The sequence below is a fragment of the Pristis pectinata genome, chromosome 35 (assembly GCF_009764475.1).
Source record: "Pristis pectinata isolate sPriPec2 chromosome 35, sPriPec2.1.pri, whole genome shotgun sequence".
Lineage (NCBI taxonomy): Eukaryota > Metazoa > Chordata > Chondrichthyes > Rhinopristiformes > Pristidae > Pristis > Pristis pectinata.
The window spans coordinates 16,249,503-16,266,246 of NC_067439.1; the positions used below are offsets into that span (position 1 = coordinate 16,249,503).

The following is a 16,744-nucleotide window of genomic DNA, read 5'->3' on the forward strand; positions in this document are numbered from 1 at the left end:
TGAACTGTGCCTAGCCACACAGTCATGAGTGTAGAAAGAGTCAAGCAGTAGGCTAAGCATGCATCCTTGAGGTGCACCTGTATTGATTGTCAGTGAGGAGATATTACCGATCTGCACTGACTGTGGTCTCCCGATAAGGAAGTCAACGATCCAGTTGCAGAGAGAGGTACAGAGGCCCAGAATTTGAAGCTTTTTGATTACTACTGGGGGGATGATGGTGTTGAATGCCGAGTAATAATGCCGAATGCCAAACAATCGATGAACAGCAGCCTGATGTATAATTTACTGTTGTCTAGGTGCTCCAAAACCAAGAGAAGAGCCAGTGAGATTGCATCCACTGTAGACCTGTTGTGGTGGAAGGCAAATTGCAGTGGGTCCAGGTCCTTGCTCAGGCAGGAGTTAATTCTAGCCCCTTGACACCCATTGATTTCACTTCTACCAAAGCCAATTGTTGCTACACTTGTTCCAGTGCTGCATTGATATCAAAGGTGGTGAGCCTTGCTTCATCTCTGGAATTCAACTCATTGATCCATGTTTGGACCAAAGTTGTGATATGGTTTGCAGCTGAGTAGTTCCAGAGGAAGCCAACCTAAGCATTGGTGTGTAGGTTACAGATAAGTAAAGGTGCATAGGAGATTTAAATAGGATGTTGCCTGGATTGGATAGGCTGGTCTTGTATTCCCTGGAGTGAAGGTGGCTGAGGGGTGACCTGATGTTTTTTTTAAATTTTAAGTTTAAAATTTTTAAATTTAAATTTTAGATTTTATTTACAGTGTGGTAACAGGCCATTCTGGCCCAGTGAGTCCGCGCCGCCCATTTTAAACTCAAATTAACCAACCCGTACGTCTTTTGGAATGTGGGAGGAAACTGAAGCACCTGGAGGAAACTCATGCAGACACGGGAGAACGTACAAACTCCTTACAGACAGCAACGGGAATCGAAACCCGATCGCTGGCGCTGTAATAGCGTTGCGCTAACCGCTACGCTACCGTGCCGCACTTATAAATATATATAAATGTATATTATTAATGTATATAAAATAATGAGAGAAATAGGGTAGATGGTCAGAATCTTTTTCCAATGGGATGTCAAAAACAAGAGGCCATAGGCCTTAAGGTGAGAGGAAGGGGTTTTAAAGGGCATTTTTGAGGAAAGTGCTTTTTTACACAGAGTATTTGGAATGCACTGCTAAAGGAGATGGTGGAATACAATCATTACATTTAAGGCGCATGTAGATAGGCACCTAAATAGGCAAGGCATGGAAGGATAGGGACCTAATGTGGGCAAATGAGATTAATGTAGATGGGCAAAATGTTCGGCATGGACTTGGAGGGTCGAAGGGCCCACTTCTGAGCTGTAGTCTATGACTCTATGGTCACTTGATGGTATTGTTGATGACATTTTCCATTACTTTGATAATTGAATCATTATTACTTTTATTGGATTCGTCCTGCTCTTTGTAAATATTGGCAGTCTTCCAAAAAGTCAATAATTGTATTGGAACAGCTTGGCTCAATGAACAGGTAGTTCTGGAGCACTGATCTTCAGTACCAGTCCGCTGTTGTCTGGTCATACAGCCAATGCTATATCCAGTGCTTTCAGCTGTTTCTTGATATCATGTGGAGTGAATTGAATTCGTTGAAGACTGGCTTCAGTAATGCTGGGGATCTCGACAGGAAGCTATAATTGTATAATATATTTGTATCATGCTGTAATTTTTTTGTTAAATACCTGTAATTACACTGATTATGAGATGCAGAAGTGTCCTTTTAAGTGTTATCAAAATTATTACAGTGAAGAATTACTCAATGTATCTGCACTGTGATCTGTACGAATGGTATGCAAGATAAGTTTTTCACTGTACCTCAGTACAAGTGACAATAATAAACCAATACCAATAAGCCAATACTAATAAACCAATACCAATATTGCACCCTTGAAACTTGCTTTTTTTTTCTGAAAATGCCATATTGCAATTATTGCAGTAAATCCAAGTTATGTGTTCGCTCATTGGCAGAGAAGTTCAAGTATTGTTGTAAAAAGCATGCATATACGGGGTATAAATGCCATGAAAATTAGCTTTTTACAGCAGCAGCACAGGAATTATTGACTTCATAGAATTATAGAATCATAGAACAATGTTGTGCCGACCCTTAAACCTCGCCTAAGACTATCTAACCCGTTCCTCCCACATATCCCTCTATTTTAAATTCCTCCATATGCTTATCAAGCAATCTCTTGAATTTGACCAATATACCTGCCTCCACCACCACCCCAGGAAGCGCATTCAATGCCCCTTTTTGGAAGATTGTTCAACATTTTACAAAGAGCAGGACCAATCTGCTAAAGATAACCTAAATAAGATGACAAGAGGTGGTTCTCTCTAGTAATCTAGAACTGGGGGATTAGTTTTTTTTATGAGAAAGTTCATTGGAATCCTCTACCTCAAGAATTGTGTTCAAGCTGAGAATGATAGATTACTAAGGAGATTGGTGATTTAAGTGATTGGGTTGGTGTAATATTAAATGGTGGAATTGACTCGAAGGGCTGTATTCTTACAGTTTCTGTTCATTTTTCATGGCACTTTTAATACTGTAAATCGAATAAACCTGCCTAACATTGAAATGCTTACTTTTAATTTATATAATTAATTTATATAAAGAACAGCAATGAATTTGCCTGCCTTCTGTATTTACAGAATGTTCCTCCAGACCTTGCAATCTGCAGCTTTGTCCTGGAGCAGTCGCTCTCTGTACGAGCTCTGCAGGAAATGCTGGCTAACACCGTTGAAAAGGGCAATGAGGTAAGTCTGCAAAGTTGGATGAGACAGAGTGAATTTGTAATTACGCAGTTTAATTCTGTTATCTTAATGCAGAGAAAATGTATTGAATCAACCCTAATTTGTATTATTAAATGGTTATTAAAAGTTTGATTATTTTGATTATGAGGCTAGCTATAGTAGAATGAAAATATTCACGATACTGAAATTGTACAAGTATTGTTGACAAAGTATCTGGGACATTTGCTCTAAAGTTGACAACATTGATTGTATGTTTTACAAGCAATTGAAATTTTCATGTTATCTCTGATGAATGGTAATTCTCTGTAAATAATTTGCTTGACGTCAAATATGTGATGAATTTTCTGATGCAGTGACAGTATCACAGTAATATGTGCCCATTAATGTGTGCACTGAGAATTACAAAATGAAGAATTTATAGGATTTGTTGATTGAATGGGAATATCAGAGAGCAAATTGTTGAAATTAACTCATTTAATTCTGAAAGATATCAACGTGCAATGTGAATTTAAAACAAAATCTCAGACTTCAAAATAAAATTCGTATAGCTTTGTAATTTTGATGTTGGCAATGTATAAATGGAGAGGATAGCCTGTTATAATTTTAGGAGCATGATTATTATCAATGTCATGAATCTGCAACAACTATCATATTGAATCATTATTTACAGAGCATTGGCCAGTGAGGTGACTTTTTACTTGAATTATGTTCAGAAGGACAATGTATGCATCTTCAAAATGGGCTATTGGTCCACTGACCCACACCGACTATCAACTACCTCATTACACTGATCTGACATTAATCCATTTAAATTTTTTTCCACAGTCTCACCAACTCTCCCTAGATTCTACCATTTAGTTACACACTAGGGGCAATTCATAGTGGCCAATTAACCTAACAAACTGCATGTCTCCCTGTGATTGTCAGGAAAGCCACATGATCAAAGGGAGAGTATGCAAACTCCACACTGACAGCACCCAGAGGCAGTGACTCTACCAGCTGTGTCACACTGTGGTGGATAATAAACATCTTATTATCATGGTGTAACTTTCCTTTATGTGGAAATAATTGTGAAATGTTTTGAGTTGCTGTCTATAATCAAATTGGATGAAATTATTTTAATTTGCATATTTTGAGTGTTTAGTACAGCTGTAATTTATCAATTCAACATTTGTTAATCTAATAATTTTATGTGCTAGTAATCAACTGTAGGAAGAAGTCTTGAGCAAAATAAAAGTACAGTTCACAAATTGTCTGTGTTGAATTGCAACTTTGATGTCTAATGAACCTGTATTCAGATCATGGTGCATGTTGACTGTCAACCCTCATTTTCAGTTCCAACATTATCAAAAGCCAAAATATGCAAGGAAAACAAAGATAAATAGGAAAGCCGTGAGGCAACGAATGGGGGATGATAAGAGATAACTTTGGTAAAAAGCCTGTGAGGTATTTAACAGCAACGGATCTTTCGTGTATTTAATAGATATTTAGATGTTAACATTACTCACAATGTTAAGAATACTAGCAGTGTAGGGTACTCCCATTATACTTATTGATTAAAAATGCTGAACGAATGCTCCACATGTTGTCTGTATGGAGTTTCCATGTTTTCTCTGTGCTGTGTGGGATTCCCTCAGGTGCTCAGTTTCCTCCTACATCCCAAAGACATGCTAGTTGGTGGGTAAATTGGTCAATGTAAATTATACATGATGTAGGTGGGTGATAGGAGAAACAGGGAGGGGTTTATGACCAAATGAGAGAGATTAGTTTACAGGGATATAAGTGGGAGAATGGAATTCTTCTGAGAGCAAGCACAGACTTGCTGGGCTGAATGGTCTCCTACATTGGTGAGAAAATACGAGAGTATGGTACCAACGACATAGGTAGGAAGAAGCATGAGGTCCTGAAAAGTGAGTTTAGGGAGCTAGGCAGAAGACTCAAGAACAGGACCTCAAGGGTAGCAATCTCAGGATTGCTGCCAGTGCCATGTGATAATGAAGGTAGGAATAAGAGGAGATGGCAGATGAATGCGTGGCTGAGGAGTTGGTGCAGGAGGGAAGGTTTTAGATTTTTGGATCATTGGGATCTTTTCTGGGGAAGGTGGGACCTGTACAGAGAGGACGGGTTACACCTGAACCCGAGGGGGACCAATATCCTTGCAGGCAGGTTTGTTAGGGTGGTTCAGGGTCTAAACTAGTTTGCAAGGGGGATGGGATAGGGCTCATGAGGAATATAGAGTAGCAAGGAGGGAACTTAAGAAGGGGCTGAGGAGAGCAAGAAGGGGACATGAAAAGGCTTTGGTGAGTAGGGTTAAGGAGAATCCCTAGGCTTTTTTCATGTACGTGAAGAGCAGAAGGATGACGAGAGTAAAGGTGGGGCCGATTAGAGACAAAGGTGGGAAGATGTGCCTGGAAGCTATGGAAGTGGGTGAGGTTCTCAATGAATACTTCTCTTCAGTATTCACCAAAGAGAGGGGTCTTGATGATGCTGAGGGTAGTGTTGGTAAGGTTAATTTTCTGCAGCATGTAGATATCAAGAGGGAGGATGTGTTGGAGTTGTTAGAAAATATTAGGACAGATAAGTCTCCGGAGCCTGACGGGATATTCCCCAGGCTGCTCCGCGAGGCGAGGGAGGAGATTGCTGAGCTGTTGGCTAGGGTCTTTGAGTCCTAATTGTCCATGGGAGAGGTGCCAGAGGATTGGAGGGTGCCAAATGTTGTCCCCTTATTCAAAAAAGGTAGTAGGGATAGTGCAGGGAATTGTAGACCAGTGAGCCTTACATCTGTGGTGGGCAAGATGTTGGAAAGGATTCTTAGAGATAGGATCTATGAGCATTTAGAAAATTATGGACTGATTATGGACTGCCAGCATGGCTTTGTGAAGGGAAGGTCATGTCTCACAAGCCTGACAGAGTTCTTTGAGGAGGTGACCAGGAAGATTGATGAGGGTAGTGCAGTAGATGTGGTCTACATGGATTTTAGTAAGGCATTTGACAAGGTTCCACATGGTAGGCTTCTTCAGAAGGGTAGAGGGCATGGGATCCAGGGACACTTGGCCGTGTGGATTCAGAATTGGCTTGCCTGTAGAAAGCAGAGGGTAGTGATGGAGGGAGTGGATTCAGATTGGAGGGCTGTGACTGGTGGTGTCCCATGAGGATCGGTTAGGACCTCTACTTTTTGTGATATTTATTAATGACTTGGATGAGGGAGTAGAAGGGTGGGTTAGCAAGTTTGCAGATGACACAAAGGTTGGTGGATAGTGTGGGGAACTTTCGAAGCTTACAGAGGGATATTGATGGGATGCAGAGCTGGGCTGACAAGTGGCAGATGGAGTTCAATCCGGAGAAGTGTGAGGTTGTACACTTCGGAAGGACAAATTCCAAGGCGGAGTACAAGGTTAATGGCAGGATTCTGGGTAGTGTGGAGGAGCAGAGGGATCTGGGGTTCTTATCCACAGATCACTGAATGTCACCTCACCGGTGGATAGGGTAGTTAAGAAACCCTATAGGATGTTGACCTTCATAAATCGTGGGATCGAGTTTCAGAGCCGTGAGATAATGCTGCAGCTCTATAAAGTTCTGTCTAGACCACACTTGGAGTACTGTGTCCAGTTCTGGTCGCCTCATTATAGGAAGGATGTGGAAGCATTGGAAAGGGTGCAGAGGAGATTTACTAGGATGCTGCCTGGATTGGAGAGTATGGATTATGAGGAGAGACTAAGGGAGCTAGGGCTTTACTCTTTGGAGAGAAGGAGGATGAGGGGAGACTACTGGTAGAGGTATACAAAATATTAAGTGGAATAGATAGAGTGGACAGCCAGCGCCTCTTACCCAGGGCACCAATGCTCAATACAAGAGGGCATGGCTTTAAGGTAATGGGTGGGAAGTTCAAGGGAGATATCAGAGGAAGGCTTTTCACCCAGAGAGTGGTTGGTGCATGGAATGTACTCCCTGGGGTGGTGGTGGAGGCAGATACGTTGGACAAGTTCAGGAGATTGTTAGATGAGCATATGGATGAATTTAAAATAGAGGGATATGTGGGAGGAAGTAGATAGATAGTCTTAGGTGTGGTTTAAAGGTCGGCACAACATGGTAGGCCGAAGGGCCTGTGTTGTGCTGTATTGTTCTATGGTAATATCTTGTGTAATGTTTAAGGAAATGATGAGATGAACCATTTCTTCCTAATACATATAATATGCAAAGCTTGAATGTTTCTATTTTTTTGTAATTTTCTCAGAATTCCTGTAATTTTCTGTTCTTCAGTATTAATGCTTTGGCTTAAAGGATTAAATGAAATGATAGCTCCCATTTAATGATTTATTCACCATGCAATTTAAGATTATAAACGATGAAAGAATTATAGGGAAACCTTTTTAAATATAAAACCATACAGAGCGCACAAATAACAATTGTATTATGTTATTGCTGATGGGATGAAAATATCAAATGCTAAGTTTTGATCCCCCAAATGGTGTTGAATATATCTTCCATACTACACACTGATAGTTTTTTTTCCAGAGCTGAAGATTCTTTGTAACCATTACAGCCTAGAAATTCGAGTACACATAGAGGGTGTTGTAGAATGGTGTAGCAGTAGAGCACCATTAGCCATTTAAGTTATCGATTTAATTTTTTTTTCCATCCCCACCCCCCAGTGCAAGCTGAAGTCATGCCTATGTGGTTGGTTGTGTCCTATGGTTGTGTTTAGGAGGCAGGGGTAACTGGCGACCACAAGCAAAATCGGGCCTGTGTTGTAGCTGGATGGGACAGTAGGGAGGATAGACTCTGGAGCCCTGTGATGGGTGGTTGGTGGTGGGAAGGAAGCAGTGAGGTAGAGAACCACTGGAGTACTGAGAGGTATGGTTCCTTGGGAGTGTATGGGGGAAGGTTGTTTGGGTTCAAGGGATCATGTGGCTGTGGCTTAGGGAGGAGTCTGTTTGAGGATTATAGGGGGTGGGGGGTGAGTTTGAGGTTGGGTTGGTGCTGTTGGTGGTTGAAGGATGCATTGTAAGTGAGGGACTTGTTTGATAATCTCAATTTGTACACCTTGGACTGCAAGGCCTGCTGGTCATCTTTAGCTGTTTCCCATATCTTGCCTGCCTGGCACACTCTTAATCTGATGTGTTACTGGCCTCGTAGAATGTGTAACCTATGTGACTTTCAGCTCTATGAATAGACTGCAGTGATGCCATCTGTTGAGGAGGCTCCACATCTGAAACAGCAGACAGTGATAATTCCTATGCTTATTTTTTTCTGACAACTGAAGAGGTCATAGAGTCATACAACATGGAAACAGGCCCTTCAGCCCAATCTGTCCATGCCAACTGTGTTGGCCAGCGAGCTAGTCCCACCTGCCCACATTTGGCTCATAGCCCTGTAAACCTACGCATGTATTTATCTAGATGACTTTTAAATGTTGCAAAGTGCCTGCCTCAATGACTAATTCTGGCAGCTCATTCCAAATACACACTACTCTGCGTGAAAAAGCTGCCCCTGACGCCTTTTTAAATCTCTTGCCTCTAATCTTAAACCTATGCCCTCTTGTTTTTAGCACCCCCCTTGGGAAACCGACTGTGCCTTCACCCTGTCTATACCCCTCATGATCTTGTATACCTCAATCAGGTCACCCCTCAATTGCCAACATTCCATGGAAAAGTCCTAGTCTGTGCACCCTCTCCTTGTAACTCAGCCCCCCCCCCCCCCCCCCCAAGTCCAGGCAACATCCTGGTAAATATTTTCTGCACTGTCTAATTTAATAACATCTTTCCTATAACAGGATGACCAAAACTGTACAGAATACTACAAGTGTGGCCTCACCAGTGTCTTATATAACTACCCAACTCCTATATTCAGTGCCTTGACCGCTGAAGGCCAGTATGCCAAATCTGTTCTTCACCACCCTACCTACCTGTGATGCTGCTTTCAGTGAACTATGCACTTGTGTTGCTAAGTCCCTCTGTTCCATAGAACTACTGAGGGCCTTTCCATTCACTGTACAAGTCCTACCCTGGTTTGATCTCCCAAAATGGATTAAAATCCATTTGCCAATCCTCAGCCCACATACCCAACTGATCATGGGGCCTGCAGGCCAGCATTTAATTACCATATCTAATTGAGAAGTGGTAGTGAGCTGCTTTTTGAACCTCTGCAGTCCTTGAGTTGTGGGCATACCCACAAAGCTATTTGGGGCAGAGTTTCTGGATTTTGACCGAGTGACGGTGAAGGAATTGTGATACATTTCCAAATAACAATGGTGTGTGGCTTGAAGGGCATCCTCCAGGTGGTGGTGTTCCCCATGGTTTTGCTGTCTTTATCCTTCCAGCTGGTAGAGGTGGTGGGTTTGGAAGGTGCAGTCGAAGGAGTCTTGGTGAGTTGCTGCAGTGCATCCTGCAGATGGTACAAACTGCTGTGATTGCTTTGGTGGTGGAGTGAGTGAATGGATGGGGTGCCTATCAAGTGGTGTGGTGTCGAGCTTGTTGTTGAAGCTGCATTCATCCAGGCAAGTGTTCCACCACATTGCTGAATGTATTCCATCACATTGCTGATTTGAGCCTTGTAGATGGTGTACAGGCTTTGGGGAGTTAGGAAGTAAGTTACTCACCACAAGATTCCTAGTCTCTGACCTGCTTTTGTAGCCACATTGTGTATGGCTACTCCAGTTAAGTTTCTGGTCAAAGGTAATCTCCCAGATATTGATAGTGGGGGAATTCAGTGATGGTAATGACATTAAATGTCAATAGCCAGATTTTCTCTTTTTGGACATCATCATTGCCTGGCACTTGTGTAGCGTGAATATTACTTGCCACCTATTAGCCCAGGCTTGGATATTGTCCAGGTCTTGCTGCATTTGGATGTGGACTGCTTCATTATTTGAAGAGTCGTGAATGGTGCTGAACATTCTGCAATCAACGGTGAACATCCCTTCTTCTGACCTTACGATTGAAGAAAGGTCATTGATGAAGCAGCTGAAGACCTGGGACACTGCCCTGAGAAACTCCTGCAGAGATGTCCTGTGGCTGAGATTATTGACCTCCAGCCACCACAGCCACCTTCCTTTGTGCAGGGTATAATTCCTTTTCCTTTTCAATCTTTTTATTAATTTTCAAATTAGTACAAAATAATATATATAACATTAGTAATTATACATATGGTGCAACGAGATCAGGGTAACAATCATAACAGTTAATATACATAATCACAAGGAGTTAAAAAAAAGTAATCTAGACCTCCCACTCTCTTATTGAGTGAACAAATACAAAAGGAAAGATTGAAAAGAAGTGAAATTTAATTATATGAAAGAAAACCCCCAAATCAAAAAAAATATTGATAATAGACCAAAAAAAGCCAAAAACTTCAAACAAAACTGGGTTGATATTTCTTAAATTAAAAAGAAAAAAAACCATTATTATGTCATCAGCTCCGGTCCTCCGGTTATTGAAAGGGATCTGAAAAGGGTCAGCTTATAACATATGGAAGTATTGAATAAATGGACTCCAAACTTCCTCAAATTTAAGCGAAGAATCAACAGTACCACTCCTAATTTTTTCTAAGTTTAAACATGCTATAGTTTGAGAAAACCACTGAAAAGTGGTGGGAGGTATTGGATCCTTCCATTTGAACAAAATGGATCGCTTGGCCATTAATGTGACAAAGGCGATCATACGACGAGCAGAAGCAGATAAATGGTGAGATTCCATCATTGGTAACCCAAAAATTGCAGTAATAGGATGAGGTTGTAAATCAATGTTCAATACAGATGAAATAATGTTAAAAATGTCTTTCCAATATTTTTCCAAAAGGGGACAGGACCAAAACATATGTGTCAGGGAAGCCACCTTTGAATTACGTCTGTCACATACAGGATTTATATGATGATAAAAACAGGCTAACTTGTCCTTGGACATGTGGGTCCTGTGAACCACCTTAAACTGTATCAAAGAGTGTCTAGCACGCATTGAAGGTGTATTAACTAACTGAAGAATTTTCTTCTGTAGGTAAAAGTATCTGGAGTTCTCTTTCCCATTCATTCTTAATTTTATCAAGTTCCTCTGAACGTATTTTCATAATCCAATCATAAATTATTGCTATCAGGCCCTTCTGATAAGGATTAAAACCTAAAATTTTTTCTGTAATTTCAATTTTATATGGTGTCGGAAAAGAAAGTAAAGTAACTTTTAAAAAATTTCAAATCTGTAAATATTGAAAAAAATGTGATCTAGGCAGATTGTATTTATTAGACAGCTGTTCAAAAGATAAAAAACAGTTATCAATGAATAAATGTCGAAAACATGTTATTCCCTTCCTTCTCCATAAGGAAAAACTGAGTCAATTCTAGATGGTTGAAAGAAAAAATTAGATTGAATAGGACTTGATAAGTTAAATTTATTCAATCCAAAAAATGTACGAAATTGAAACCATATCCGTATTGTATGTTTAACTATTGGATTAGTCATTTGTTTACTCAATTTAGTAAGTGCAAAAGGGAATGAAGTTCCTAAAATAGAAACTAATGAAAATCCTTGCACTGATGCACACTCAAGGTATACCCAACAGGGACAATGAATTGCATCTAAATCTTGTGCCCAGAAAATTAAGTATCTAATATTAATTGCCCAATAGTAAAATCTAAAATTAGGCAAAGCCATACCACCTTCCTTTTTTAATCTTTGTAAATATTTCTTACTTAACCTTGGGTTTTTATTCTGCCATATATATGAAATAATTTTGGAATCAATAGTGTCGAAAAAGGATTTCGAAATAAAAGTTGGAATCGCCTGAAATAGATACAAAAATTTTGGTAAAATATTAATCTTAACTGCATTAATTCGGCCAATCAATGATAAAGAGAATGGGGACCATTTAGTAAATAATTGTTTAACGTAATTAATTAAAGGTAAAAAGTTCACTTTAAATAAGTCCTTGTGTTTCTTGGTAATTTTAACATCCAGGTACGAAAAATAATCAGTCACTAATCTAAATGGTAATTGCCTATAAATTTGGACTTGCATGTTTAATGGGAAAAATTCACTCTTATTAAGATTTAATCTGTAACCAGAGAAAACACTAAACTGAGCAAGTAGTGATAATACTGCAGGGATAGATTTCTCCGGGTTAGAGATATAAAGTAACAGGTCATCTGCGTAAAGAGATATCTTATGAGTCCCCTTTCCATGAGTAATACCAAATATGTTAGAAGAATCCCGAATGGCAATTGCCAAAGGTTCCAAAGCAATATTAAATAATAAAGGACTTAGAGGGCAAACTTGTCTAGTGCCTCGAAAAAGCCTAAACAAGGGGATCTCTGATTATTAGTAAGTATTGAAGCCATAGGTGTGTGGTAAATCAGTTTGATTGTGGCTATGAAATTTGAACTAAAATTAAATTTCTCAAGCGTGCTAAATAAATATTCCCATTCGACTCTATCAAATGCCTTCTTGGCATCTAATGAAATAACACATTCTGGAATTACAGATGAAGGGGTATATATAATATTCATTAACCTAATATTAAAATGCAAAGAACGATTCTTAATGAATCCTGTCTGGTCATCAGAAATAATTTGTGGTAGTACATTTTCCAGTCTAGAAGCCAATATTTTGGAAAAAATTTTAGAATCCACATTCAATAAAGAAATAGGTCTATAAGATGCACATTCAGTGGGATCTATATCCTTTTTAAGAATTAAAGAAATAGTTGCTTCATAAAAGGATTGTGGTAAGTTACCCACTGATAGGGTGTCTTTAAAAATTTTACCTAACCAGGGAGAGAGAAGGTCAGAAAAGGATTTAAAAAATTCAACTGTATACCCAGCAGGACCGGGTGTTTTACCCAAATTCATTGAAGGAATTACTTTCTTTATTTCTTCCTCAGAAATGGGTGCATCTAATATTAAACGTTCATTAAGTGATAAATTCGGAGTGTTCAAATTCCTTAAAAATTCATGCATTGATGTAGAATCCTCAGGAGATTCTGATTGATATAAAGAAGTGTAAAATTCTTGAAAAGATTTGTTAATTTGATCATAGTCTACCGTGTAGTTACCATCTCGTTTACGAACTTTAATAATCTGACATTTAGTTGAAACAGCTTTCAGTTGATTGGCCAACAATTTACCAGATTTATCACCATGTATATAAAACTGACTTTTGGTTTTGAGTAATTGATTTTCAATTGAAGATGTTAATAATAAACTGTGTTGTAATTGAAGTTCTGTTCTCATTTTATAGAGCTCCAAAATACTCCACATCAGAGTATTTTTTTATCGATTTCTTTAATCTTATCAGCCAATATATGTAATTCATTATTAGTTCGTTTTTTTCAGTCCAGCAGAGTATGAAATAATTTGACCGCGGATATAAGCTTAAAGGTGTCCCATTATATCCCACTGGAAATTTCTTCATTAAAATTAGTTGAGAAGAAAAAGGAAATCTGTTCTTTAATAAAATGGACAAAGTCTAAATCTTGCAATAAAGGAGGATTGAGTCGCCATTGTCTAGCACCAGAGGGTACGTCCACTAATTTAATTGATAGTTTCAATGGCTCATGATCTGAAATGGCAATTGCATCATACTTACAGTCAGTAACAAGTGGAACTAATCGTGTGTAAAGAAAAAAGTAATCAATCCTAGAGTAATTGTGATAGACATGAGAAAAGAATGAAAACTCTTAATCATATGGGTGTAGAAATCTCCAAACTTCTAAAATTCTGGAATCAACTAAAAAGGAGTTGATAAAAACAGATTTGTTAGGAAGTGCAAGGTTCGACACAAATCTATCTATCGAAGGGTTTAGACAATAATTAAACTCTCCACCCATAATCAACATATATTCGTTTAAATTAGGAAAAGATGCAAATGTTTAAAAAACTCAGGGTGATCCACATTAGGTGCATAAACATTAACCATAACAACGTTTTTGTTATGCAGTAAGCCAGTAATTAATAAAACTCTACCAATCGGGTCTGAAGTTGTCTCATGATGAGCAAGTGAAATTGAGGAGTCTATAAAAATAGAGACTCCTTACACCTTTGCTTGTGAGTTAGAATGAAACTGTTGACCCCTTCAAAATCTAAAAAAGCGCTGATTATCCTCTCTCCTAATATGAGTCTTCTGCGCAAAAATAATCTGAGCATTCAGTCTATGAAAAACTTTAAAGATCTTCTTACGCTTATTTGGATTATTCAAGTCGTTTGTATTCCATGTAACAAAATTAATCATCTCATCCATTTTAATAGACTAAAAAAAAAGTGTGTAAAGGGTTAACCTTGTTGCTAAGGAGATTTGTTAACAGGAAGAGGAAAAAAAGTTAAAAGAGGAGCCGGATATGATGACAGTTCAGAGATATTTGTAGTTTATCAGTCCAGAAGAAAAAAACAATTAACTTAAAAACAGCCCCACCCCCCCACCCAGCAAAGCCCGAAAACTGGCCAATAGGCAGCCAGAATGCTACCTACTATTGTTTAACCCCAACCTTTTGGTGGCAGGTCTCCAAGTTGAAAAGAATGCAAGGCACCATCAATAGTCTAAACATAAGAAAAATTAGCTAAAACAATTTTTCAAATTATAAACAGACTTGCAAAAAATACTGTCTATTTTAATGCCAAAGAGAAAAAGGCAATCAGTCACTCAGTTAAATTCTTAATTATCACCCAAACAGAACATTAAAAATGTTAAAGTAAAATAATAAACAGAAAAAAAATTAAATTAAAACATGGTAAGTATCCATTTTCCAGAACCAAGCATGAAAAAAATTAACAAAAGGCAGGAAAATATCTCCGGGCATAAAAAGCATTTAAACCTGTAAGTTAATCATTGCTTAGTAGACCAATTAAGTATAAGGTCAAAGAAAAGCACATTTCTTGACCATCTGGAGACAAAAAGTTAATCTTGGAGGAAATCTTCGGCTTCTTTAACGGAATTAAACCACTGGCGTGATTTGTCGGGAAGTGAAATTCTCAGGTGGGCTGGGAACAGTAATGCAGATTGGTAATTCTCTTGATAAAGCTGCGACATAATCGGTTTGTAAAGCAGTCTCTCTTTCATAACTTCTGGGGTGTAATCTTCAACCAGACAAAACTTCCATTCTTTGTATTGAATCATTCCTTGATGACGAGCAATTCGAATCAAATCCTGTTTGGTGCTCACATAATGAAATCTCACTATTACTGGCTGTGATTCTTGCTCTGCTGGAGGTTTTGGTCTTAACACTCGGTGGGCACAATCAAGTATAGGGCTTGTAGAAAAAACTTCAGGGCCAAACACATCCTTCAGAAGTTTAGAAAAGAATTCAATGGGATTACCAGATTCAGCGTTCTCAGAGAGGCCAATAATCCTCACATTATTTCTCCGACTGCGGCTTTCTAAATCAATAATCCTCTGTCTTTGCTGTTCCAGTCTTTGTTTGGTCACCATTAAATCTTTTTCCATTAAGTCCAGCCTGCGGTCTCTCTGTTTACCAGCTTTATCCAGTTCAGCAATTAATTGCTGTTGTTTAGCACTCTCCTGTATGAGTGTGGTTTGTCTGTCTTCCATATCTTTTAACAGCGTTTCCAAAGTGGCAAATCTCTGGTCAAGCTTTTTATCCAGTTTAGGGATAGCTTCCAAAGTGAGTTGAGGGTCTCCATTACAAGTCAAAATCAATCTTGTAAAAGTATTATAAAAATCTTAGTAAAGGGTGGTGCATAAGGAGTTAAAGGGTAAGTGGAGCAAAGCCAAGATACGACCTACTCCGTGTAGCGCCACCAAAAGACTCCTGTGCTGGGTATAATTCCAACCAGTTTTCCACCTGATTTCCACTAACTTTAGCCAGAGACACAAGAAATTCTGCAGATGCTGGAATCTGGAGCAACGCACACAAAGTGCTGGAGGAGCTCAGCAGGTCAGGCAGCGTCTATGGAGTCAAATAAATAGCCGATGTTTCGGGTCGAGACTTTGCATCAGGACTAGAAAGGAAGAGAGAAGAAGCCAGAATAAGGGAGGGGTGGAGCATAGGCTGATGGTTGAGTCCAGGTGAGAAGGGAAAGGTAGGTGGGTGGGGAGGGGGGGGGGGTGAAAGGGAGTGATGCAAGAAGCTGAGAGAAGAGGCAAAGGGCTGAAGAAGAAGGAATCTGGTAGAAGAGGACAGTAGGCCATGAAGGAGGAGGGGAATAGATGAGCAGGTCATGAGGGTGGTGGAGGGGAAGGGGTGAGGGAGACACAGAAATGAGGAAAAACAAAGGTGGGTGGGTGGGGGGAAGGGAAAAAAAAAACAGTTTAGCCAGGAGTCCCAGGACTACTCTCTAACAAATTTTATCAAATTTCTCCTTGGCCTTCTCGCCTTTAAAGTAAACAGTCTCAGCCTCTCTATTTTATCCTTGTAACTGTAGTCCTTTATCCAAGGGACCATTCTTAAAAATCTCTACCGGACCTTCTCTAATGCCTTCACATTCTTTCTTTAATAAGGGAACCACAACTGAACACACTACTCAATGTGCCTGAGCCAATGTTTTAGAAGGGTCAGGATAACTTACTGCTTTTATATTCTATACCTTAATTGATTGGGAACTCAGATTTTTGTTCTGAGTCTTTGTTTGTATGATGCCCCTGTGCATAAAAAAACACTGCAGCAGTAACTTTGTTAGTCTTGGTGTCATTCATCTAAACTTATTTTGTGCGCACAAAAGCAGATACAGGCACTGGGCTTGCACAGTGAAGTAGATATGTGCTGCAGAGTGAAGCCTGATTAGGTGTTAGTTATAGAGGATACAATTAGAACATTTAAAAAATATTTGGATGGGAAAGATTTAGGGGGATTTGCGTTAAACACAGACTAGCTCAGAGGTACCTTGGGTGTCATGGATGAGTTAGGCCGAAGTTCCTGTTTCTGTACAGTATAACTTGATGACCCTGGGAGGGTCTGAGATCCATCTTTTTGCAGATAAGGGACACAAGGGACTGCAGATGCTGGAAA

General features: G+C 39.3%; 1 protein-coding gene across 9 annotated transcripts in view; it reads left to right on the top strand.

Moving 5' to 3' along the window:
• LOC127586448 (ryanodine receptor 1-like) overlaps positions 1-16,744 on the top strand; it is a 625,703-nt gene that overhangs the window by 48,010 nt on the left and 560,949 nt on the right. For all 9 annotated transcript variants that reach the window (XM_052044410.1, XM_052044408.1, XM_052044411.1 and 6 more), the window contains exon 3: positions 2,699-2,803. In XM_052044410.1, coding sequence (XP_051900370.1) covers positions 2,699-2,803 — 105 coding nt within the window. The remainder of the gene's footprint in view (positions 1-2,698; positions 2,804-16,744) is intronic.